This window comes from Dermacentor silvarum, chromosome 4 (assembly GCF_013339745.2).
Source record: "Dermacentor silvarum isolate Dsil-2018 chromosome 4, BIME_Dsil_1.4, whole genome shotgun sequence".
NCBI classification, from domain to species: Eukaryota; Metazoa; Arthropoda; class Arachnida; order Ixodida; family Ixodidae; genus Dermacentor; species Dermacentor silvarum.
Window position 1 is genome coordinate 18191091 of NC_051157.2, and position 27171 is coordinate 18218261.

Sequence of the window (27171 nt, forward strand, 5' to 3'; positions counted from 1 at the left end):
AGTAGCAAGTGCAGAGTTTTCATGAAAGAAAGCGCAAGCAAGACAGCTGATGATTATTGCTTGGGGGCAAGATACGCCCAAGGTAAATATACCTGGTAGCGAAGCTTCCATAGAAGCCCATACGTTCAAAACATGGTTGCTTACCGGCGGTTCATGGGGCTTAGCGCCAACTGTGTGAGGAGGGAACACTTCCGGAGGAAAAAAAATAATTTGACGTCATATCCGTCAAAAACAGAAGTGACGTCACTTTGTTCTCATAGGCGCGAAATTTGTTTTCGGAGGCCTGCCATTACAGCTGTATATTCAAATGCTCCGCCATTCGACTTCATGGGCGTTCCGAGTTTTCAGCGCGAAAAGCGATGCCGGAAAAGATCAGCCGAAATCGCATCGCTACACAGAACATACTTTCTTTGGAGGTCGACGAACACTTTGGGCGTAGATTGCGTAGAGTGCTCGTCGTTTCGTCGGACGCCAAGCCCGTCGGCCAGCGCTGTTGCACGAAAACAACTAAAGTAAACAAGTATCTGACGGTCGCAACTCACTACTTTTGACTGAACAGGTTAAGAAACAATAAAACTACCCGCGTCAGCTAATTCAGACAAACGTCGACATGCAACACAACACATATGAGGGGGGCGTATTGTAACAGGTGAACTTTACGAGCGCGCTTTTCCACGCACTCCAACAGTTGCATGGCATTGCAAGTGATAGCGGCGCCAACGCCCGCCGCTATCGATGGGCGCTCTCAGGGTGGGCCCTGAAAAAAGGTATATATTGATAATGATCTAGTAAAATACAGTTGTATCTTTTCTCGCCATGCATATATAAAATGAATTAGGAATTTTATTTTCGTTGAATGAATTTAACTGCGTCTCGCTTTAATTTAAAAACGCTTTTTTTTTCTTTCCCAGTGTTTATTCTCTCCAAACATAGTCGCGCTTCAATCGCTGCTCCCATAACCACCCTTGGTGATGTCGGTGACAATTGGTTCTGAACCGCTTTTCGCCCGAAGCTTCGCGACCTATGTGGATCGACCTTGATACGCCTGCAAGAGTGTAGACTTTTTTAACTACGATAGTCTTTCTTGGGCTACCTAAACGCGGGAAACTTTGTCTGTCTGTCTGGCTGTCTGCCTGTCTGTCTGTCACTCGATTCAACCGCCCCGCCAAAACCAAGCGAGCTACTAGCACTGGTGACACGGGGTCATACACGTCAACATTATACAGCGCAAAGGAAACCTCAGACCTATTCGAGGCAAATATATGTACATAGCCGTGATCCGCAGCGTTCATTTAATTAAGAATACACATTGTACTGTTTTTAGGTTAGTAAATGAAAAATCAACGCGTTAGAAATGGTGTCGAAGAGACGCTACGCGTTAAAAACAAGCCGACTGAAGCCGCGGCTCTGTAGTCGGCTTTAAGCCAACAGCAATGAAAGGTCCCAACAGATGCGCGAGAGCAGGGCGAACGCGGGAAATTGCAATTGAGTTCAGTAAAACCTCCATTGCATCCTTCATGGGAAGAGTGAGAGAAGAGGGGAAGAGCGTGAGGGGTGGGAGGGGGGAGAATAGAGGGTGTTACGTATCAGGGGCGGCAGAAGACTATCGTCTTTCGACGTCATTTGCAACGAAGCAAGCAGATATGCAGCCAATTTTCTTTTTTTTTTTTTAGAGTGCAGTTTCCCAGTGATGAAATGCAAAAGCGACCGGCTATCCATCATATTACAGTGCAGAAAACAAGGCTGTGTTTAACGTTGTTTTCGTTTTTTTTTTAGTTTTTTTTTTTCGAAAGCAAATTTTACGCTGCAGCAGCCGGCTGTCCTAGCGCCCACTTATTGTTCTTCTCCGTGGTTATGACGGGTCATAACAAAAATTGCCCTTCCCCCCTCGTTCATCTCTAGTTTGGACCTCCAAACCTAATCGCCTTGCTAAGCGTAATCGCATTGTCGCACGCGCGACGGTGCCCTGGGCTATTCTGCCGTAGAAAATTTGATGTCGCGACAGATGGGGCCTATATATATGGTAAAAAAGAAAACCTCCTGAATAATCCCATAGCTCTTCCTATGTCGGGTGCGATTACTGTATAGGAAAGGCTGTGCACTGACGCGTAAGGTTTTTTCGAGAAAAATGTACATCACAACTTTTCTTTCTGCTCCAGCCAACCGTTTTCTTTTGATGGCAACTGTTATTGAAAAAGAAAACCTATAATATTTTGCAGTCTGGTCTTGAACTCAGCAGGCCCATGCATCGAGTCTACGTTGTCGTGAAGGAACCATGCCGAAAAAATCCATAGAAAACGCTGTTTCCTTCTTTAAAAAATGTTCTTAGGCTAAATGTAAGACCATCTGCCAACCGATGTGAGAGATATTATTAGCGAAGGAGGCTGGCCAATAGCAGAGAGCACTTACAAACGAAACGTTTTCAGCATTCAGGCCCTGTCTCTTTCGAGAAGTTGCATTAAGAACTTCAGTCGCCTGTAATTAACCCGCACACTTTAAATTATTGCCCACATATAATGTTTCCGAGCCCTTGTTTACATTTTTTTAGCACCCACTGCTCCAGAGCGTTATAAGTATGTTTTAAGGACAGCGTAGAATTCACCTAGCTGGGCTGCAACAACTACAACAGCCACTGAAATCAAATTTTATGGGAAAAAAAAACTTCGCATGTTTGATGCACATGTAAGTTCTTTCTCATAAAATTTAATTTCAGTGGCTGTTATAGTTGTTGCAGCACAGCTAGGTGAATTCTACGCCGTCCTTAAAACACACTTATAACACTCTGGAGCAGTTACATAAATAATTTGCTGCAAAAGACGCAATTAACCCACACACTTTGATCCTTAACTACACATAACCCATAAGACATAACTTGCCCCTTATTTTCACCAAATATCAATGAGGTACTTTGTTTAGTTCCCCTATCACATCGACAAACATACTACGTGCCTGGTATTACGCAAGAAATAAAAAATGAGGGTCCAATAATTATTTTCAAAGCTCATAATCAGGCCAGAAATGTTAAATTTTCTCCACACATTAAACTGAACATGGTCGCCATTTTCATCAAATATACATTCATTGTGACGTAGAGTTCTCTCGGGGCGCTGGGAAACATAGCATAAAACGGGCTTATAATTACTAAAGCTTTCGAACATGTGCAGAATAAATTTTTAGAAAACCTGAAATCATCCACACGTACTTAACCTGACATGCGCATCGAACGTAATGTTCCATTTATAGTCATTAAGGTTGATCATGGCGGCCGTTACGGTTCTCCCAGAATAGCTGGTTAAATTGAGCGTCCTTCGTGAACTACACTTGTAAAGGTCTAAAAATCTTGCATACGCAATTTACTACAAAGGCCGTAAGAAGCCAACACAGTTGCAATTTTGCCCACACCTCATCCATAACATGCTCCTCATATTTACCAAGTATAAACCAGGTGCCTCGTTTAGTTCGTCTAGGACACCACGGGCGACTGGTACATAACACACGAAAATAGGGAGGTAACGAGGGTTAAGCAGTTATTTTCATACCTCATAGTTAGGTTTTAGTTGGGAAGCGGTAAATTTTTGTCACATATAACACTTACCCAAATCTCACCAAATCATAACTTCGGTGTGACACAGTTATTTCCGTACACTGGGAAAGACAGATAACGACCGTATCACGCTTTCGATCCCTCGCTTAAATATTTTATTTCTTTTTTATGGTAACTGTAATTCATCCATATACTTTTAACTTCTCATGCGCATTGTCCCTAATGTTCCCCCTATTTTCGCTAAATTTACCTTCGGTAGCAGTTGAAGTTCTACCACGGCCGTGGTAGATATTCCGCGCCGTTCGTAAGACATGCTCATAACGCTGAGGAACACTTGAATACGTAATTTACTACAGAAGAAGTAATTGAAGCGCATACTTCGAACTTTGCCTACACACTACTCCACAATCTGCCTCTCACTTTAAGTAAATATAAACAAGGTACCTCGTTTAGTTCACCTAAGGCACCGAGGCAGCCTAGTGCGTGCACAGTAGAACGCATGAAAATGGGCTGGAAAGGAGGATTCAGTATTTATTTGCAAGGCTCCTAATGATATACCACCAAACGTTAAAATTTCACAATGAATTGCACATTCCGCGCCGTCTCTCTCTCTCTCTCTCTCTCTCTCTCTCTCTCTCTCTTTGTAAATGGGAACTTGGCGTTCCCAATGGCAATCATAGCGGATAACGGCTGGCTTAAGAAATTTCTCGAAGAATTTTTAGAACAGCCTGTATTTAACTGACGCTCTTGAATCTTTTCCTACGCGTCGCCCTTATTATTCTCCGTTCTTGCACAAAATTGCAATTTTTCGGCATTACCCGCCACGGTAGCTTAGTGGCTATGGCGTCGCACTGCTGCGCTTGAGGTCACAGGTCCGATTCCGGCCGCAGAACCCACATTTCGCTGGGCCGAATTGTAAAAACGCTCGTGTATTTAAATTTAGGTGCATGTTAGAGAAACCCAAGCACTAAAAGTCCCTCACTGTATCGTGCCTCATAGTCATATCATGGTTTTGGCACGTCGGTCACGTGAAACAGATGTTCAAGGGTATCGCCCAGGACAAGGCGCGCCTTTCTGTATCGGAAGTTTCTCGAATGTTATCGCTGGTTCTATCTGTTGTTTATGTTGTCGCCGAGCCTTGTGTGAGCCGATTGCGTACACGACGAGAGTAGCGGTGTACATTCTGTAACTTACGCAAGCACCAGCGATTACGCTAAAGGGTTCAATGAGTCTTGTATAAATCGCTGACGTTTCGATCTGTGGATTAGATTTTCGATGATCGACGTGTGTGCTCGCCGATATCATTGCGGCGAGTGTTACTTGTTTTTCTGGGCACCGAACCCATGAAACAGTTCGTTTCCTGATTTGCATTGTGTCAATGTGGTTGTTCTCCATTCATACAACGTGACAATACATATATAGTTGGCTAATTGGTTTTTTTTTTCTTTTTTAACACAAAAGTGTTTTATGCCAGGGTCCACCATCAACTTCCTGTAACGGATGTGACGTCGGCGCGAATGCGTAAAATATGTTCTATCTTGACAGGGATGGCGCCGCCATCTAGGAGCGGTCAAGCGAAGTACTACATCATGTCACTAATGAGCACCGACAGTGGGCGTTTCGGTATTCTCAGCTCAGCGGAGGCTACAACGCGGAGTAGCCTGGTGTAAGTGGTGTACGTATAGGCCTTCTGCTGAGGTGACGACGCAGTTTCCGCACATGGTTTGTCTCGCGCCTCCGATTAGCCTGTGACGCCTCGTCGCCTACGGAGTGCAGCTTCAACATACATGCGCAGTGCTTACACGTCGCCTACTGCTTCGCTTGCGACGGCACCATCTAAGAAAACTGCTGCGCTAAGCGGCGCAGAAAGGCAACGACGTCGACTGGCGAGTCTTGCTTTGGTTCGGTGACAGAAACGCCGGGGTGAAGCAGAACGCCTTCGCGCGTTCGCGGCGCACGCTGCCAACTCTGGCACTCGCATTCCTGAAGCTGAGCGCGTCGCAACTCAATGGCTGCCCAAGACACTACAGAGCCGGACCAAACTGCTCGTACCTTCGCCCGAAGCGACTCGGCAGCAGGACGCCGCTCGCGAAGCAAACGTCCAACACTGTCGCCGACTAGCAATTCGTGCGCCTTTACGCTGCAGCGGACCGTGAGTTCACGAAACAAACATACTCTGTGAAGACACGTTTCAGTTCTACCTATTCCTAGGAAAGAGGAATCAACCTTATCTTTTCCAGTACATCATGAAAGGTCGCATATAACGTTTTCGATCGCTGGTGGGCGCACTAACATCTTCGCTGTAAAAGCAAACTGCACATTAGTGTACGTCATCAATTGTACACTAATGTGTACACTAAGCATTATTATTTGTCAAGACGGGTATTCCCCCTCCCGCACCCTGCCTTATGCAGGGCGCGGGCGGTGACCCTTCGACTTTTACAAGCCCGTGCGTACACTAACCTTGCGGTTCTTCACGCTATATACCCTGAAAGGTATCCCAGTGCGGACTGCCCTGCCTGTGGACTAACGGCAACATTTAACCATGTGTTGTGGGAGTGTGAAGCCGTCGGCTCCGCCTTCAGCGAGGATAGGTGGGCTGCGCTTTTGGGCAGCCCCGAACTCAACGACCAAACCCTGGCCGTCCAGAGTGCCCGCGATCGGGCCGTCAAGCTCGGCTTGCCGGTCCCTACGTGGGACTATCCGGGTGGCGCGGGGTCTACCCTGCGTCTTCTCTGGGCCTCAATAAAGTTATTTCACTCACTCACACATTAGTATACAGTCGAACGCCTTTATAACGAACTGCTCGGGAACTCCAAAATCCTTCGTGATGCAGGTCACTACCGCGTGCGGTCGCTTACCGTACCATTCCCAATGGAGCAGAATAAGCATGTTCAACAAGCGTGAACCTTTATTTAACATAAATTCCAATGATATTTGTAGAAATAGGTCATTAATGTTTTGTGTGCAGTTGGTCTGACACAATGTGCGATTGCAGCCCGAAGTTAGCCCCAAAGTTGCACCTCCGGGGCGAAATGCAGGAGCTACGCAAAGTAAAGGTGCAGATCCCTTGCTGTGAAAATTATTGGTTCGTTTACAGCATCTTCATCACTGTTGCCTTCGTTGTCATTCGCATCCTTTCTACCTTAGATTGCTTTGAAGAGGTCATCGGTCGTCAGTTACGATTACATCGCTACGTCGTCATCAACTGCGACGTATTCGTCAGCCATCGCACGCATCGCTGCGTTACGAGAAGCAGCGTACGATTTGAGCGATTCCTTGAGAAATGCAGCATGCCGTAAGTCGTTGGCGCTGCCCTTAGCGCCAGCGCAGAGCGCATCTCGATGGCGTCTGTAGAAGGCAGTGGCGGCACCGCTACGTGGAGTTTGTTGTAAAGCAACAAATCTGCTGTCTGAGACGTTTACCTCCTTCGTTGTATAATCAAATTCGTTGTCGTGATCTTCATTGTAGAGGCGTTCACAACACGTGTGAAAGATGGGAAGTTGGCCGGGACATAATCAATCCATTATACAAGTGATTTCACTGTAGGGGCGTTCGTTGTAGAGGCGTTCGGCCTGTATTCAAATTTCAGAGCGTATTGCATAATCTAAGAAATGGAAATACTACAAAGCTTTAACTCATTGCATTGAGGCGTGGGCATCCGCATGTTCATCCCCTTCAGATCTCAGTAATTGAGAACTATTCTTACAGATCTGTAAAAGTACTGAAAGTTGGGCGAGTTGGTAGCTATTCATCTTGAAACTGCAGCGCACACACAATAAACGAGGACAATAAGGCGAAGGTGACAGACAGGCGCTGACTCGCAATTCAGTTTATTTTTTGGAGGAAAATTACACACATATATATACCCAGCCTGACCAAAGTGAGCATGTGCAAAAGCATGCGGAATAGAAATAAAAATAACAGACATTCTGAAATATATATATACAGAACTTCTACGTATCTTAACAACATCAGGTGGCGCTCAAAAAGGCAAATTCGTTGTCAGTTAGGGTTATAGATGGCTCACTTACGCACGTATCAGCACGCTTTTTGATATGGATTTCGCGTGTTAGTTTGTCTCTATGAGTAAACAAAATCATGGTATCAGAATAGACAGGTTTACAATGACAGCTATTGCAATGGTTGGCTGGGTGTAAGTGATTATCTTTGTCGAGTGAATTTTGATGCTCTTTTAGACGAGTATTAACACACCAGCCGGTCTGGCCTATGTAAACATTACCGCAAGTTAGTGGCAACATGTATACTACACCAACTTTGCATTTTACGAGCTTGGAATATTCTTTTAAAGCGCAGGCACACTTATTCTAGTTAGATCTGGCTAGGAAGGATAGCAGGAATGACATAATCACGAATCATGGATCGAATAGTTGTGATTCTGTACATATCCTGTCTAGCAACCTGATATTCCTTGTTACTCTCTCACGAACATATACAGAACACCACCGAGATTTCTTGAGCTCAGTAAGAAGAAATAGAAGAAAGCTTTATTATATGACAACTCTAGTCCGAGTCGTCTCCACTTGTGGGGATGTGGGGGACGCGGCGCACCAGGAGCAGCCAGATAATCTGGCGCATGTCTTGGGTGGTGCGGCCCAGCTCGCCCAGGTGTAAGGCATGGACGGGGAGGCTGTTGTAGGGCGTGGGGATATCCCCAGCACGTGTGTACCGCGTTAGCATGCTGCCCGCAGGCCTGTCTGATAGGGCGGCCTCGTCTACGTTCAATGTGATGAAGGATTGCATCATTAAGGAGACTGAGCATCTGAGATTGTCGTATAAGAGAGGCATCTGCGCGTAAAAAAAGAGCTATGACGGGGTTGGTAAGAAGCATGTGGGATGCACGGGCCTCTTTGAGTCGAGCGCGGCATTGTTTGCGGTGCTCAGCTCGACAAACTTTAGGGGAATAGACTTCTGGCCATCGGAGTGGGACGCTCGGCATGTCAATGCGGGCTAGCAAAGGAGCTTTCTCATTGCCTTCTATATCCCCTTATTGCCAGCAATCCAATTCAAGAGGACCCGGAGGTTTGGATGAGAGAACACGTGGCTCTCGAAATGAGCACGAAAGTGACTCGAAAGGAACTTGACCAAGAGACCGCAGTACAACATTATACGCTTAGTAAGCGAAACATTTACTCAAATTGTGTTTGTGGGCCGGTGGTGCTTGCCATGCCGTCGATCAAACCCAACTACAAATATCACTATTATCACTGCTTTATAATCCTCTGGTTCAAGTGATCGGCTATACTTTTGGAATAGTAAATGTCCTTGCTGACACACTTTAATTATTATTCTGCATGATACTTTACTGTTTCAAAAACGCCTTCGTTTTTAAGCTGCTCTTGGTTCACGCGACGGGAAGTGTTACTTGACATAAAATGTGCATTCGTTACAGAAAGAAGCAAATATTTGGACTAACCTGATATTTCAGAGAGCCCACGGGTTCTCGAAACGTTAGACTTATCCATTTATTCGCTCTCTCACGGAACCGAAATTGTGATGCGTATAAATATTTTTTATAATCTTTAGGCGTATACGTTCACCCTAACACGCTAAAAAAACTAGAGTGATCTAGAGCGTTAACCCACGACAACAATGATTAAAAAAAACAACGCATATGGAATTCCCCAATCGCATCCGAATAAAATAACGCAAACTATTCAAATTGTATTCGTAGTTTTGAACGTTCACGCTTTCTTTAAACTGTACAGCACTTTCAGGAACAACGTTATACGTTTATCTCCTTTAGACAGAGCTGTAACAATACTTCTCAATTTCCCTGCGAAAGAAAGGAAAGACCAGAAATTCCTCGCCAAACGGGTTTTTGTTAAATTTTAGACATCGTTAGGTGTTTCCACCAAGCGGAACACAGCGCGTCTGCATTGGCACTGATGTTTGTACATATTTTAATGACTAGATTCTTTCTCTGTCATGGAGTTTGTGACTACGTGCATTACCTGCAGTCCTGTACTTATATTACTCTATAACTAACCGAGCTTAACCCGCTGCCGTGGTTATCGCATTCTACTGCTGGGCGCGAGGTTGTTGAATCGGTTTTCTAGGACGCGGCGGCCGCGTTTTAACTAGCACGGAATGCAAGGACACCCACGTGTCGAAATCCGGCCGCTCGTTGAGAACAACAGGGGGTCGATATAAACATGGAGGACCTTCTTTACCTCTCTGGCTCTCTCTCTCTCTCTCTCTCTCTCACACACACACACCCTCAGCAGCTTAGGTGTAGCTTTATTACGAATATTTTTATTACTTACTATTATAGCTAAGCTCTGTCTGCGCATCTATTGCAAGAAGCAACGTCAATCCTGCCGCTCTACAGCGATCGCAAATACTATGGTGATGTTCCGCTTTTTTCTCACTCCCACTAAGAGTTTAGGACGATATGTCAGCTTTATCTTTTGCTCCTGGACCCTTCTATCTCACGTTCTGATTTTTTTTCTCTTTTCCTGTATTAAATTTGATAGCCGGACCCAGTTTTTCGGTGCACATTGACAGTCACAAAAAGACGCAATACGATGTGGGTGTCTCGTTTCTGACCTTGCCTCAAGTTACGCGGATCAACGTTCAATATTCCATCCTATATTCGAGCGTCCGACTAAGCAGTCGGGCGAATTATGTTCAAGTCGTAGCAGTCTGTGTGCTTCTTGGCTCTGACGCGATGGCGAATACGGCAGAAACAAATGCCGGTCTTTTCTGCCTATAAGCAAGAAAGCAAAGACAACTGCATGCTCCCCTTTTCCAGCGTACACTCTTAAATCTTGTTCCAGCGAAGAAAAAGTCAACGCTCAATGACATTCGATTATCAAAGGTTCTACTAACTTGGTGGAACTTACGCGAAACGTCATTAAGAGTGTATAAGAAGACGTTGGTATGTTTCATTTGTTTATTACAAGTTCACTACCCCGAAGCAACGCAGGAATTATTAGAGACGCCGTATAGTGGAGGACTCTAACTTCGAACACTTCAGATTTCTTTAACGAGCCCTCCAAGCTTGGCGCGCAAGCCTCTCTGCACTCCGTTCTGATGGACGAGCAGCCACTAAGTTCGGAGTCGAACCGACAACCAAGTTTTCAGTAACAGAACGCCGTGTTCGAACGTGTGCCCACGCCGTTTACGGGCCGAGAAAACCTAACGGAAGGCATTCTCTTGACGGCGCATGAAAAGTTCCCCTACGTGATAAGCCAGCATTGCCCGCCATATATATCGTAGATGCACGTGTGTCACCCGCAAAAACATCAACTTCGCACGCGTGAGGGAAACGCACATGTCGCGAAAAGATTAAATTAACCCGAGCGAAACTGAATTGGAAGCAATTACATGCTCGTGTTAGGCGAGGAAACACGAAAGTTTTGAAGCGAACGACGAGAAAAACCAAAAGATTTTTCTATGGCCTCAGCTATGAACGCCGACGCCTGTCGATGAAACTTAAGCAATTTAATCACCCTGCAACTCGTAAGACGACTTTTATTGCGATAGCAATTATATGGACACTCAAAAGCAGATTTCTGCCGTCGGCGTCGCCGTCGCCGTCGCCGTCGCCGTGAGGTTCCGTATGACGTCATTTGGAGAAGAAATCGCGCGCCGAACGCTGTATGTGCGAGTGAAAGAGCGCGAGGGGCGCGTCTTTCACGGGGAGTGAACGCACGGCGGAGAACAAACGCGCGTTCTGCGCCGTGCTCGCTTAAGGGCTGCAGAAGTAGGCGTCTCTGTTCTCCTTCACAATCACCATGTATGTAGAGCAAACGCGCGTTCTTCCGACGAGGGAGAGGCCGTGGGGGAGGGGGAGGGAAGGGAGGCGACGTTTAGCTGCGGCACGCAGTGCCTATTTATATCAGAGGCTCCGGCAACATTCACTAACGCCGCACGCATTTTGAGCGAACGCGGGCTAAACGCCGATGGCGTCGACAACAGTTCTGCGTGTTGCCGATGCTGCTGCATGTCCAAGTTTGTACAGCTGATAAAGCTAATATCATTACTCCATATAGCTCTCTACAAGTTTGCTATCGCAATTGATGCTTCGCCTTTCAGGTGAAACTGCGACAACTTTTTCTTTATACGTACAATCGCTTAGCTCGTGCAAGGATGACGTAAGACCCGTGCGACGTCGTTTCATTTCCTCAGGTGTCACCAAGCCGGAAGAAAACACGCGCGCGTTTGCCAGCGTGCCCTCTGCGCTCGCCAGATCGATGGGAACTGGAGAAGCTTTGAAGCTCGGCTCTTATTATTCCCGCTGGTCCGGTTATCTCTTCTCTCCGGTATATTTCACTTAGGGGTAACACAAAGGTGCCTAGAAACAAAGAGCTTTGCTCAATACGTTCTAATTTCTACGAGAGGACCGCGCATGCCAACAGTAGACTGGAATACGCTGGCGCATGTCATGTTTAACTTTCGGCTATGGCTGCCGACCTTCTGCCTCAACCACACACTTCGCTTTATTCACCAGCACTATGTCATTGATTATTATTATTATTATTATTATTATTATTATTATTATTATTATTATTATTATTATTATTATTATTATTATTATTATTATTATTATTATTATTATTATTATTATTATTATTATAGTGGTGGTGGCGGCGGCAGCCATTTATTTGCATCTCCTTCGAAACGAGGTGGCGGCAAATAGTCCCCTAAGCTGCTAAGGCTAACCAGGTAATATTACATGTTTATCAGTGCACTTTGTCTATATATCCTTAATCTTTTTATTTCTTCCCTAATTCAAGTTCACCTATAGCGACACCAGGGGACCACTCGTATAGCAGTTAATACACTTTGTACCGGCCAGACGGCGCAGCTAACGCTGGGTGCATGACATTCGAAACAGAGATAAAGACACACCAAAAAGATTCTGGAATCATGTAAGAGCACTCAAGTAAGTACCGATCGAAAATTCGTAAACGCTTAACAGCTAAGTCCAAAGAGCAAGGCCCAGCTGACTAGTGCCTTAGAGCAAGTTATTAAAACAAAGAAAATCCCGATTGGGTGGTGTGAGAGCAGGATGAACATTATCTATAAAGGCAAGAGTGATACGGATAAGACAAGTTCGTGCAGGCCAGTTACAGTAACGCCGGCGTTATATGGAATCATAATTCAGGCCATAAAGTTAGGGCTCTTCTATAGTGGGTGGAGAAAAAATTATATACAGTTGAAACTCGAACTAACGAAACCCGATTTAACGAAGTTCCCGACCTAACGAAGAAATTTTCATTCCCGGCAGATACCCATAGGGTTCAACTAATGGCCTCCAAACCCGATTACCGAAGCTTTTCCTGAAATCAATGAGTTAAAAAAGCGGTGATTTCTTTCTAATTTTTACACGGACAGATTTTTTCTTCGAGCGTGCGCTCTACCGCTATCGCGTTAAAACATCCAGCCGCCCTAGTCCCTGCCCTAACTTTATTTTGACGAGGCTGCACGCTGCGCCCATGCACGGAACAACGGACTCGGCAGTCGGTAGCGCTCTTACGTACCAGATGGCGCTAAGGGCGGACTTTTCACGTGGGTTAGCGACAAATACAATGCCGCGGTAGCTTTTTGGTGTCACTACGTTACAATTATAGATTTCGAAGGACCGGAAAAATCCCTTTCTCTATTTTACGAACTTCCCGGTTTAACGAAATAATTCTCGCACGGTCATTACTTCGTTAAATCGAGTTTCAACTGTATTGGCGGAACTACAGAATTTGTTCAGACAGGCAGACGCTTAGAGGATAATATATTTCGACTAACTCACTAGATAAATACTTGATTAACTCAGAACAGACATTTATGGACAGCATCATTAGATATTAAGGGAGCTTACGCCAACGTAGACAGGGAATTGGTAAGAGATATTGTCAAGCAAAAGGGCATAGCTGACAATTTTGTAGATATGAGTGAGATAAATAGGGACAAGCGAGTACAAGTTCTATGGGAAGGCCGGAAATGCAAAGAACTCGTGAAAATTCCCAAAGGACTGAAGTAAGTTACTTCTGTCTCAACTGTTATTCGTGATTTCTGTTAAGGAGAATAGAAAGACGACTATAAAAGAGTAAATTAAGTTTTTCATTTATCGCTACATGCGCAATATGGGCAAATGATGCAACAGAGGATCCCTGGGCTGGTGTATGTGAACAACATAGCGCTACTAGCGGACAATGCAAGCAATTTACAGAGACTTGCCAATACGTATGGCAATGAGCCGACATATGCAATCCTTAATTTTAGCTCAGGGAAATTGGGAATTGTGATCTTTAATAAAGAGATGAGTAATGACGTTCAATCAATTCAATATCAAGTCATATCCATAGTCAAGCAATATAGATACTTAGAAGAACTTTTCGTGGGCCTAGTTGGTACATACTTGACAATATCTTAAGGCACAAAGAAGACACGGCACAAAAGGAAAAACAAACACAGGACAAGCGCATTTTTTGCGCCGTTTAAAAGTTTGTAAATAAAAATATAAATACTTCTTCTTACACGTAAACGAAGGAAAGACGTTCTCAAACATTCACCAGGGTAATCCGCAGATGAGGGGAAAACGGAATGCAGCAATAATTAAACATAGAGCACTTTAGGCTACAATAAGCCTGAGGTGGTGCAAGGTATATGGAAACAAGTAATAGTGCCAGCACTTACGTTCGCAAATGCAATTCTGTGCTTAAAATAGGATATCTGGTCGGGGTTGGAAGTTAGCCAAAGATTGGTAGACCGGATGGCTCTGGGAGCCCACGGTAAAACCACAAAATGAGGAAGTGCAGGGTGACATGGGTTGGGCCTCCTTTGAAGTCGAGAAGCGCATAGCTAAATTAGTTTTGAAGGAAGACTGAAGAACACGGATGTAAAAAAGTGGGCCGCTAAAGTGCGCAAATATCTGTACCTCAAACACGTGGGCACGAATGGAGGAATAGGTCAGGAAAGCTGTCAACCTAGTACAAGATAACTGAAAGTGTAAATAGACAACCCAGAGTCATAAAAAAAATTGAGAGAAACAGAGACTGTAAATTTGATGCAAAAGTTGAAAAGAAAAAAGACCACAGAGGTTTGCAAAAACATACCGGAGCAAACATTCGCAACAGCATATGGCAACAGCCCGCTGAAGCAAAAGCCCGGAAACGACTCAACCCATCGTGATGGAATGCCAAGTTATTCACACAGAAACACCTGTAGGAAACGTCCCCCTTCCATAAGAACTTGGATTCAAAGAGGATACAGGAATTAACTGGCCAGCAGTCGAGATAAGCAGGAGACGTTTATAGTATTTGTGGAAAAAAGACAGGGCAGATATTGACAAAACCGGAGTCGTTACTGGCCTAAGTAATTGTAAAATACAGAGATAGAGGTTTTAATGAAGAAATAAAGATCAAGGAGAGGTAGGCAATACGCTTGACTGTAAAAGATATAGTAAAGCCTGATTAGATCAATCAGGCTAGGTGAATATTTGTCTCCGCTCTGTTTCAAGGGGATGCGACTAAAATCATCGCCGCCATCATCAGCAACAACAGCATACGGCGTTTCTGACACCAGCCGCCTGAGCTTCGAAGAAGATGCCTATTGTGATCGACAAGACACCCGCGCTTGTTTTATCACTCGCCCGAACGTGATGTACTATACGCTACCCAGTGCATCACACGCAGCGGTAGAACATGGGGATGTTCGTGCTTCCTCTTTCGATCGCGGCAACACTGAATCGTGAAGCATAGTGCTTGGTCGGTGAATTATCGCTGGCAATGAACGGTGTGCTCGGGTTCAAATCTTTATTTCCCGTTAGTCTTTGTATGCGCTCTGAGTGGCTCTGGGCTCTAACCTTAACTGATAAGTGGAGCTCGGACAGATCGATTTCCACAAGCAGCTGCAAAGCTAGGTCCACCTCTAGCTAGTGGCACTTCTCCTCCTCCTACAATCAAATGAAAGCGCTATGACGGGCGTGCGTGGCTGTATAGATGAGGACAATAGTAATCGTAAGACTGGAACTATGGCCGAAATGCACCCCCGTGTCCTCTAGCAGCCTAGGATGGAAGCAAGAAATTGCTTCATTCATGCGCCCGGCCCAGACGCTGATAGCCAGTTCAAACCCCTCGATGTGTTTCTTTACGCGTTGACCGGAGCGTCGTCGTTCGTTTAGGTTCTGTGGTTGAAGACTCGCTACCATGGTCCCGCTCATAGGATATGCTACACTCGCTTGTGTCCGTATGTTTCTTTAGCACGTGCGAACTTCATAAACAGCCGTGCTGTCAACGCCACCACACTAGCGAGTGAGTGTTCAGCCCCATAACCTATGAAATATTCTCTCGACCCATCTATGCAGCTGCGGCTGTTGCCTGAATTTGCGCGAAATGAGGAAACAATGCTGTGCCGCTTACGCTTGGGTGTTGCATTCACCAATGCTTACACGTGTTTAATTGGAATGGCTGATAGCGCCGAGTGTAATGCCTGCGGTGTCGATGAGACTATAGAACACCTACTATGCTACTGTCCATCTTTTCACAACGAAAGACATGACTTCTGCAACGTTCTCAATAGGCTAGATAGAAGACTGTTCACTTTGGGCAAGATCTTGGGACCATGGCCTCGAATATCACAGCTGCAAAAGGCAACAAAAGCGCTGCTGCGATTTTTAAAAACTACAGGAGTGAGTGACCGTCTATGACCCGGACTGATTGATCATCAGTGATAGAACAGAGATCTGTTGCTACGTCGGCGATATCAACAGTGGACTTTCTATTCTTCGTTTTATCTCTCTCTCCCGTTTTTCCTTCCCCAGTGTAGGGTAGCCAACCGGGCTCAGTCCTGGTTAACCTCCCTGCCTTTCATTAAATCATTTTCTCTCTCTCTCTCTCTCTGAATTCCACGGATTAAAATAGGAAAAAAAATTAAGCGGGACTCGCCGAACGAGAATTGGCCCAAGACGTGCGTAGCATTATATGGCGGTCGGCGTGGTGCGGAATGTGTTACGCGTGGTAATGATGCGTGTAGGGTTATGCTGATGTACTTGGCGTTACTTAGCTATATACAGGGTGTCCCAATATCATTCACCAATATTTAAAAATAAGCAAATGCCACGCAGCTGGACAGATCAAGGGAATGTTTGCCGTCGCTTGGAGATACTCAGATTATTTTTTCATTCCGGCAAATTACTTAATTAGTCTTAAAAAATTGATCAACTTGTCAAATATTATAATTAGATGAAAACTGTTAATGAGAAAATTCTAGAGCAACATGAAAAACTCACGATACAGCTTTTTGTTGCTCAATACGTGCTACGTAAAATTGCCGCGCGAATAGCCGCTCGAGGTACTTTGCGTGTATTCACGGGCTTCTTCATTAGGTAACAAACGATAGGTCGTTTGTTACTGTACTCCGGATGGCAGCTATCAACCGCGCACACAATAGGCTTAAACTGCGCATCCTCGCCCTGTATTGGGAAAGGAGTATTCTCGCCTAGTATTAGGAAAAGGGTTTTCTGGCTTCACATGAAACTTTCCAACTGACTCGCCATATACAATGCTTCGGCTTATAAAAAAATAAAGAAAAAAAAGTTGCAGTGGCTTAGCTCGGCTATGCCAGGATATACGTAGCGTTAGCAAAGGTTCAGCTGATTATTCTTAGCTTATTCTTAAGATTATTCTTAAGATAAGATTATTCTTATGAGTCAAGCTTCTCCGTTCTTCTGCGCTGTTGAGCAGCATTTGCGCTCTCCTTCTCCATGGCTATACCACACTGGCAAACGCCAGTCAGAAGCGCAGCGGCTCCAGCGCAGTGTCAGACGGCGGCTGCACAGCGAGCGCGCGCCGGCGCCAGTGCGTCTACCACTGCTACGACGTCACTCCTCTGGAATGCGCAGACCGGCGGCGGGGAGTCGCGCGCGGCGGCGGCGGAGTGCGCGAGAGGTGCCGGCTCCGGTGGCTCCGGTGCGCAAGCCGTGTGACATCACTGATCCTTGCGCATGCGCAGCACGGCTCTTGATGTTCCGCCCGAAACGGGCTTGGCTAGGCCAGTGTAACTAACGCTACAAAATACTGGATTGAGAGGTGTGAACTGGCTATTAGTGCTGACCTGCGCTGTGTGTGATCAAACTTCTTGCTTATTCCTGAGGCTGCTAGAAAGTATTGAGATACAGTTTTACCGCAGCTCCCATGTTCCAATTACCCTTGTCTACATTAGTACATTTGCAATTCCGCCTCGCAATAGAATGGTGGCAGGTGGCGCCGCGGACGCGTAGCTGACTGCCCCTACAATTCGCACCGATCGCAGTCTCTCTCTCTCTCTCACACACACACACGCACACGCACACACGCACACAACACACACACACACACACACACACACACACACACACACACACACACACACACACACACACAACACACATGCTGTAAATATTGCAGACATCATTTCCTCCATTCAGCCTTATAGATTATTTCAAATAAACTCTGACTCTTTTATAAACTCACAAGTAAAACTCACACTTTATGATCAAGGTTGCGATTGTGTTGCCTCCATCTTTTTCTTTTTCACAGCTCGATAATCAACAACGTTTCCTAGTTTGTGGAAAATAAGCTCTTCCAAAGTTCGCGCTTGAAAGACACGCACGTGTGGCGACCTCAATCTCAGTAGAATTTATAATCAGCCTGCAATGGCAAGTGCGCCCAATAAAGTGCGATGGCTCGAACCTTATTTCGAGTTGCACGTGGGCACTAACTTAATTACTTTTATTTATTTTTTCTGGGTCGCCTCACTTGATCGATCTTGTTTTGATGGAAACCTACATCGTCAAAGTGCAACTTGTTTGCTTCACGTCTGCGAGCTTGTGCCTTTGGGGGAAAAAACGGCAGACAGGCGTGACTGTCCACAAGACACGACAGAAAAATAAGCGGAGCATTTCCGAGTCGTACGACATTTCACGGTTTGCTTGCTCGGGTGTCTCCTGGGCACGTCATTAAACTTCGAAGACGGTCTACGATCATCGGCTACAGGATCGTTAGAGGACTCAAAGCACTTACACGGCAGGTTTTGTGTGCTTAATAATATATATATATGGCCTATCATTTATGGCAGCTTCAAGAACTGCAGTGTGCGCGGTTGGTTTGCTTTCCAGAGAGATGAAAAAAGCCACGTTCTAGTGCAGTCTCGACAGAAGTGGAGATAACGAAAGCAGACGATTTAGCTGTAAAAAAAAAATGCAACACCGGGGTTGCGAAGGGGTCGTGCATTATATATGCACTTAGAGGTCATACGCGTTGTCCTTACACACCTCGGCGCATTACACTGCGCTGTAAAAGCCTTGCCACATGACGACTGCCTTGCGACCATGAGCAGCAATCATAATAAACTAATGGTACTCGAATTTCTGCTGCCACGAGTAAGCTAAAGTTGCTTTACAAGGAGAATGTCGAAATATCGAAAGAGTAGGTTTCCCCACCTAGCTGTCACCCGAAGCCAAATAGAACAACATGATAGCAGGAGAACACCAAAGCAGAAGAGAGCATGTGTTTAATGGTTCAAACATGTCAAAAAGCGTGGGCCTCAAGTTGGCCTAAACCAATCTTTATATCGTCCCCTTAATGGTAAAATTATCTGCATTTGAGACGCCGAATTGTTGCGCTCCTTGTGTATTCTATTTATACGTTGTTTAGGGCGCATGGACGAGGTGAATGGGTGATGAACATTTCGTCTGGATGTGGTCGCATTTCGACATGGAAGGGAAGACACGGCTTCAGCGTCTACGAAAGAGGGGTCGTCCTCACGCGAGCTTCCAAGCGGTATAGTGCTTTCCTAAGGGCCTGGAGTGATCAGGAAAGGAATTCCATGCCTATTTACTGCCTTCCTTCGAAACACTGAGTTGATCAACGTTTGGGGGAACACCTGTGTTAAGAGAAAAAAACGTAGAAAAAAACGCGCTGCAACATGACATCATGGAACACTAACAGTCCGCTTTTCATAGTAAGGACATAGGATATCAGTGAAATCGATTCGCAAGTCGTTTTTATTTTTTTGTTTTCGCTTGAAGTAAGCGTTCTTTAATAGATTTCTGAAACCCCGCCTAGGGGGCCTACAACTGTCTTTAACCAAGTTGCAATGCGTCATACTTATTGATGAACTGGTATCGCTTCAGAAATATCCCACTACAAGAATATTTCAAAAGCGCTTTGTATCGGTGGTTGTGAGCAGAGCAAGAACTTCCCCTTGAAGCCCCCTCACCTGCTGAACTTCTTTATTGCAGTGGAAACCTGCAACCGCCACTAAAGGCGTAAGATTGTTTTTTTTTTTTTTTTGCGTGTCGCTAAACTGAAGCATAAAAGTCACTAAATGTCCGATAAATTCTGTCTCAAAGTCGCTATGTCGCTTGAACTGTCGTGTGAATCTCAAATAACCTAGGCGTTTCCAAACACTAAAACATAAGCTAACGTGACGTAAATAACCCACCGAAGCGTTCCATGTTTGTGTTGTGTCCGTGCGAGCGAGGAATAAATATAAAATTTTCCGGCAGGGTGCATAGGGTTTTTAATTTACTAATATATCTACATAACAACGGATGAGGCAAGCTGAAATATTATGTTTACCTTCAGATTGTCAGATTACAAACCTAGTACGATTTAAAAAAAAAAGCACGGGTGGCGTGATTTGCTTAGCAGGAACATTAAGGCACTTTAACCGCATTATCCCGGCAACTTTTGTAGTGTTCGTGAAAGGAGAGAATAAATTATTCGACACGAGCTTGGTGGTATGTTGTTAAAACGACGATGACTATTCTGCCCCTTGATCCACCTCAAAGCTTTGTGCAGTATCGACTAGAAACGCGAAAAACCGTGAGAAACGGAAGAGATGCGTTGCCCCGTTGCTGACGGTAAAGAACAACAGTGGCAGAACGGCGAGCAACAATAACTCTTTCTTGGGTGAACTTGTGCCCAGCAAAACAAGGCACACAACAATAGCGGCGAGCACAGGTGGCGATCGTCGAAATCCGATCTCCGGGTCCATCGCGTCGGCTCGTCACGGCTAGTCACATACCTGACTCGTCACAGATTACAGCGTGATCGCTGGTGCTCCCATGCCAAGATTCCAGAATGTACATACAACACTATTCGCGTTGCACATGCAATCTGATTGCACAAGGTTCAGCGACAACATAGCCAACAGAGAGCATCAGCGACAACAATCGAGAATATTCTGATAGATACAGACGGGTCTTGCAATGAGCGATAACTTTCAACATTTGTTAGCCGGTGAAACGCGGTCACCGGAAAAAACAGAAACAAGTACGCGGGCCAATATTCACGTGAATGAACTCACCCGGTCCGATATGTACGCTTTTCTACAGTCGGTTTGTGTGATTATGCAACTGCTGTGTTTTAAATCTCACCATACACTTTATTGCAATCTTGACTGTAAATTAATTTACTGCTGTGGTTGCGAACGTTCACCAAACGAACATTTTTAGTGAAATTGCAGAAGCTGCAGCATTGCGACCTTTTCTAATTAAGTTTTGTAAAAATAAAAAATAAACCCGTATTTTGTGAGGACAGTACCAAGCAGGTTAAGACCACCGTACTGTAAAGCACGAGCACGGTGTGAACACCACCGATGTGAAAAAAAAAAAATGCTGGCTCTCCCGTAATCGAGAGTAGATGTAAGCATGAAACGGCTACCGGCAATGCATATTGATGCCGCGACGCAGACCTGAAAGCTTACTGAGCCGAAATGAACCTGTTTTGAACTGAACCTCGTTGCAAGTCCCGTCTCGGCCAAACAACCATCCGCGACGCACTGGACGCAGCCAGCCTGGTCACGTAGCGTGGCGCCATCTCTCGAAGGAGGCGGCGCAAAGCCCGCGCCGCCGAACTCACGGACCACTGGAGTTGAAAAGAGCACAGGCAACCCCGTCTCAACGCCAAAAGATGACAATCAAGTGAATGGTGCCCTGTATCTACCTTTTGAACGTCGTTATTAGAAATGAGAAATAAAACTTCAGCGTACTAGCAGTTGAGTTTCAGTGATAATGTGAACAAACATTAGGAAGAACTCGGAAGCAATATTTTAACACGAAAGTGTTTTATGCCGGGATCGGCGATGAACTACCGTTACAGAATGTAACGGATATGACGTTCGGTGCCAACGAGTAAAATATGTTTTAAGGCAAAAGCCTTAGATCATGTCCAGTCGTGTATAAGAGATTATTAATGATTAGCCAAGTAATTAATGATTGATTAGTGATTAGATTAAGCTGGGTTAAGGTGAATTAAGGTCGATTAAGGCGGATTAAGGAGTATTAAGGTGGATTAAGGTGGATTAGGGTGGGTTAAGGTGGATCAAGTTGTGTGTTTGATCTGCTCATGTATTTTGTTGCTGTATATGCACTGGATGTGTGTGCTGCTGTCTATAACAGGGAGCCAAGGTCCAGTCAGGCCTACCGCCGTTTGCCTTGGCTTCCCCTTTCGTTTGAAAGTAGCAAACACAACATCAAATCAAATGAAATTAAGGTCAATTAAGGTGGATTAAGAAGAATTAGGGTGGATTATGATGAATTAAGGTCGGTTAAGGTGAATTAGCGTGGGTTGGCTAAGGTGATCAAGGTGGATTAAGGTGGATTAGGGTGGATTGAGGTGGAAGGAGGAGGATTAAAGGTAATTACAGTAGGCTTTACAAGGCTTTCGCCTTCGCGTCTCTTAGGCGATAGCTAAGGACACCTAGGACTTTTGTTGACAGGGATTGCGCCGCCATCTAGGAGCAGTGAAGCGAAGTACTGCATCGTGACACTAACGATCGCCGAAAGGGAGCGCTACGGTAGTCACAGCGCAGCGGAGGCTCCGACGCGGTATAGCCTGGTGTAGGCACTTTCCGCACATGGTTGGCCTTGCGAGTCGGATTAGCATGTGGCACCTCGTCGCCTACAGAATGCAGCTTCAATGTGCATTAGCAGTGCTTACAGGCCGCCTACTGCTTCGCTTGCGATTGCAACAATTAAGAAAACTGCTGCGCTAGGCGGCGCAAAAGGCAACGGCGTCGGCGAGTGAATCCCGCTTTCGTCCGCAAAATACATGCCAGCGGGGAAGCAGAACGCCTTCGCGCGTTCGCGGCGCACGCTGCGAAATCTGCCATTCGCATTCCTAAAGCTGGCGCATCGCAACTCAACAGGGCGCCCAAGACACTACGGAGTCGGAGCAAGAGGCTCATACCGTCGCCGAAGCGACTCGGCAGCTGGACGCCGCACGCCAACAGGACACCGCCCGCCAAGCAAACCTACGGTCGTCGGCCCGCAAATAGTGCGCCTTTTGCTGCAGCGGACCGTGAGTTCACGAAGCAACAGCTTCTGTGAAGACACGTTTCACTTTCGTGTTCTACCGATTTCTATGAAAGAGGGCTCAACTATAATTTTGTTGTAACTTGTTTGGGCAGTAACTAGCGTACGTGATGCGGTCCTGTACAAACAGTTTGGGGCCGGAGACCGCATTTGCTTAACTTTCGACTGGTTGCCCGAATGATCTCACTTTGCTCTCGCAACAATGGCCGGATGTTCTCGCTTGAGTTCCCGGATAACGGCTCTGGCTTTTGGCTCAAGGTCACTTGAAGGTCGCCGACAACGGGAGCTACAAGCATTTTATGCTTAAAACCGTTGCTTCATCATGGTCACAGAGCCCAAGCGCCGTACTGGCAATTTCGGCTGCTTGAAGTTTTTTTGTTTTAATATTAAGGTGCGTCCTACAAAGCAATTTTCGAAGTAACTTTCCTAACTTCGAAGTCACTAAAATGCCGCCAGCTCTGTCGTGTCGCTCAAAAATTTATCCGGTCATGAAATAGAAGAATTAACTTGTCGTTAGACAGACAAGAAGGTCACTAAATCTAGTGACAAAATTACTAGAATGGCAACTTTGCCCACTTGAACGAAACAAGAGAATGGTGGTTCTAAAAACCGCAGTATTTGCCCGCATTCAATACTGCGTCTGCCTTCGTGTAGGATAAGCTCACTATGCATAAGTTCTTAAAAGAGTGTTTCGATTTTCACGATATCTCACAATGGTTGATAAGTTCTATTTAAATTTTCAAATGTTTACGATAAAATGTCATATCCATGGTCGACATCCGCCAATTGTTCTTGCACCTCACTGTTGAACGTTTCGGCATGCCTTGCAGCCTCTCACAGTGCTGCACAGTATTCATTAGAACACAGCCCTGTTCGAACGCGGGAAGTCGGGCTACCTTCCGCGTTAGAGTGTGGCCGTGATTACCGATGGTATGAATAGCCTCAGCCCGCTTTTTCACCCCCCTATTCTTTCTTTAGCGTTTGCTGCTGCCGCCTCTATGATGATTGTGCCTGGATCCTGTCATTTGGGCGCTGGCATCGATTGTTTGTGGCCACGGCATAAAAAAAAATATCGGCCAATAGTCATTGTTCTGTTCCTCGTTGCCATGTGGATAACCACAGGACGACGAGGATGTAGCAGAGACACAGAAAAGCAGAACCGAACATTACAGCCAAGTTGCAAGCTCCATGCTGCATTTGGCGCCGCTACTCATGAGAGGATTATTCAGCGATCAAGGTTTATTTATAGATTCAACGTGTGTTGCACGACCTCTTTAACCAAAGAAATGGGAAAGTTAGTGAAGTGCGGTGTAGTACTTAATGCAGCCACTCGTCAGGACTTCCGAAATCACTGCGCAAGCACTCTGAACGGCTCCCCCCCCCCCCCCCCCCCAACTCACATCGATGCCTCCGGAGGATGCCTACTATACCATACTAAGTTCTGGTAAGGTAATATTTGTGATGCTTGGTTCTGAGTCAGCTGACCGACTCGAAGGAAAAGATATGCTGTGCAGGTTCGTTTCATCTTTGTAAAGATAGTGCCAGGAAAGCACGTAAAACAAGCCTTTCGCGATGAAGTGGTGAGTCGTTTCACAGCTTCAAAACTTTTCAGTATCAAAGCTTCCGCTAGCTGTAATGGAAGTAACGCGTTACCTACTCGTGTCTCATCGAGCGGGAAAATAAAAAAAGCATGGTAACTGCTTCCGTGGATATTTGACACCATGGTACATCACGGAAGTAGGAAAAAGATAACGGCGCTAGATTAAAGTTTACAGGAACATTACCTACGAGAATTCATGTTCTTCAAAGTTAGATGATCTTTTGGAACCTCCGCACCACCCGATTCATGGCAGATCTCCCAGAGTGGGTCGCACCAGTTCACTGAGGAACAACCAACAAACCTACGGGAACATTAAACGTGAATGGACTCACCGATTACCCTCAGGTGGACTGTGTGATTGACCCGGCGGCCGTCGGCAAACGTGACGCTGCAGACGAAGGTGCCGCTGTCGGCAAGCGCCACGCGGCCGATCTTGAGCAGCGCCGGGTCGCTGTGTACGGAGAAGTAGGAACGGCTCTGCCAGTCGGGGCGTACCACGTGCTCGCCCTGCCAAACACCGGCCTCGGCGCCGTCCACCACGTACACGGTGCGCCGGGCAGGCGGGTCCTCGAGCCGCGTCCACCGCAGTTCAGACACCGCGGGCGGAACATCCAGGCTGGCCGGCTTGGACGCGCCAGCCGCTGTCTTCGTCTCCAGAGGACATGGTAGCGTGGTCTGGCCGCCGTTGCGGGCTCGCACGGTTAGTTCTGCCGACGATATAGAACCTGCGTTTATACAAGGGGCTAATATTACGTTCGACCATACAACTGCTTCATTGATTGATTGATTGATTGATTGATTGATTGATTGATTGATTGATTGATTGATTTTTAACATCCCAAAACAACGCCGAGGCTATGACAAACGTCTTAGTGAAAAGCTCCGGATTAATTTTGACCTCCTAGGGCTCTTTAACATGCACCAAAATTTCAGTACACGCGTGAGTATTTGCATACTGCTACCACAAAAGTGTTGTTCCAACCCCCGTGGTGACGTAGTGACTTCGGCATTGCGCTGCTATAGGCCTGATGTCGCGGTATGAAATCCCAGCCGTGGTGGCCCTATCTCGATAGGGGTGAAACGCAAAAACGCCCGTGTACCGTGGATTGGGTGCACGTCAAAGATCCCAAGGTGGGCTAAATTAATGCGAATTCCCCCACTACGGCATGCCTCCTAATCATATCGTGGTTTTGGCACATAAAACAGCATAATTAAATTTAAACGCAGTTCCGCGGGTTCACGTGAACTTGTCGTTCGATTAAAGCATAGTGACCGCGTTGGACTTGCCTAATATCCCGGAAGAGGCAGTCCACATCTCTTGCGAAATGTCCTCCGAAAATGTCAACATATTTAGGCTAAGCGGACTCTCTTAATGAAAGACCGTCTGCTGCAATCGTGCGAGATTTTAGAAGCATTTGCTATCCACAAGTATGATGATACCGGCATCAGTGAACCCTTTTGTATCTTTTCTCAGGAAAGAGTTGTCATATGTTGGTTGTGAATTGTAAACGTGTCAAACGCGAAGCTGTGACTATGGTGGGTCTGCTGTAGTGAATATTGCTATAGTGAATTTATATATTATCATTTTTGAGTATATTGAGCGTCTTCGGCATGTTCGTCAAAGAGCAAGGACACCGGTGTCTAGTTTTTGCCCGGCGCGGTGGCCAAGTAGTGCGTTTGCTGCGCCAAGTCATCCCGCAACGCCGACGAGATATATCCCCCTCCTGCTCTCGGTGGCTCATACCCAGTACCCACATATCTAACGCGGGTATGATCCACACGTGATTTCTTTGCTACGTTCCTTCTTTCTTTCTTTCTGTTCTGAGGGGGCTCGGGCCCCCTCAGAAGTGATGGGGATACAAACAACCACTCAAAACACAAATAAAAAAGTAGACTCTATAAAGGCTGCTATTGCGGAAGCACTTCCCCACATTCGGACGCAACATCCCATTCGGCCATGCAGACGTTATTGAAGCTTAATTCAGTCCATAATTCAGGTTCAAGGTGATTTTATTTAGCAGACTTAAAAAACAGCGGTGGTTTTACTTAACAGTCTTAGAAAAGAGTCTCAAAATATCTAAAAAATTTGGAACGAATATATTGAATCGTGCCTGAAATATCGTCGCTATTCCTGAAGTTATCATTGTGTCGTCAAATGCCTCGCGCATCTGGTACAAACCGCTCGATGACATGGGCAGTTACTTATTTGACTCATGCTCTGCGCAACGCCGTCAAGGCACGAGAGGCAGGTAAGTAGACTCCTCGTTATGAAAATGAAATTATTAACCAATTCTCTAATTACATGCCTCCTTTCCAGTTCACACGCGGTATCATTGTCAGAAGACTGATGTTTCCTACTGACTTCGCATGTACAGTTAATCAAGACACTGGAACCTACGACCTTTGGTGGGAGAAAACAATAAGAAGTAACAACGCATTAGAATGAAAATGTCAAGTAATGTAATAAATGTCCCGTGAGCGGGCAGGCTTTCGCCTTCATCCTCCTTAGCGTATGCTAAAGTGATTCAGCTTTTTCTTGAATTGTTCGAGTGCTTCATCATAATAACACGAGAACTAACGCCCCGCTTCTTCAGACACCCTGGTGCTTGAGAGGAATCAAAATACAAAATCAAGCACGAGCAAAAATTAAGGAAACCATTAAAGAAAAGAAAACTTCGTTGTTTGCAGATCTTGTCGCACATTGAG

General features: G+C 45.7%; 1 protein-coding gene across 1 annotated transcript in view; it reads right to left on the reverse strand.

The window, feature by feature from the left end:
- Positions 1-27171, reverse strand: part of LOC119448293 (basement membrane-specific heparan sulfate proteoglycan core protein) — an 84506-nt gene that overhangs the window by 48746 nt on the left and 8589 nt on the right. The window contains exon 2 of the mRNA XM_049665147.1: positions 24798-25190. Within this exon, the coding sequence (XP_049521104.1) occupies positions 24798-25190 (393 nt within the window). The remainder of the gene's footprint in view (positions 1-24797; positions 25191-27171) is intronic.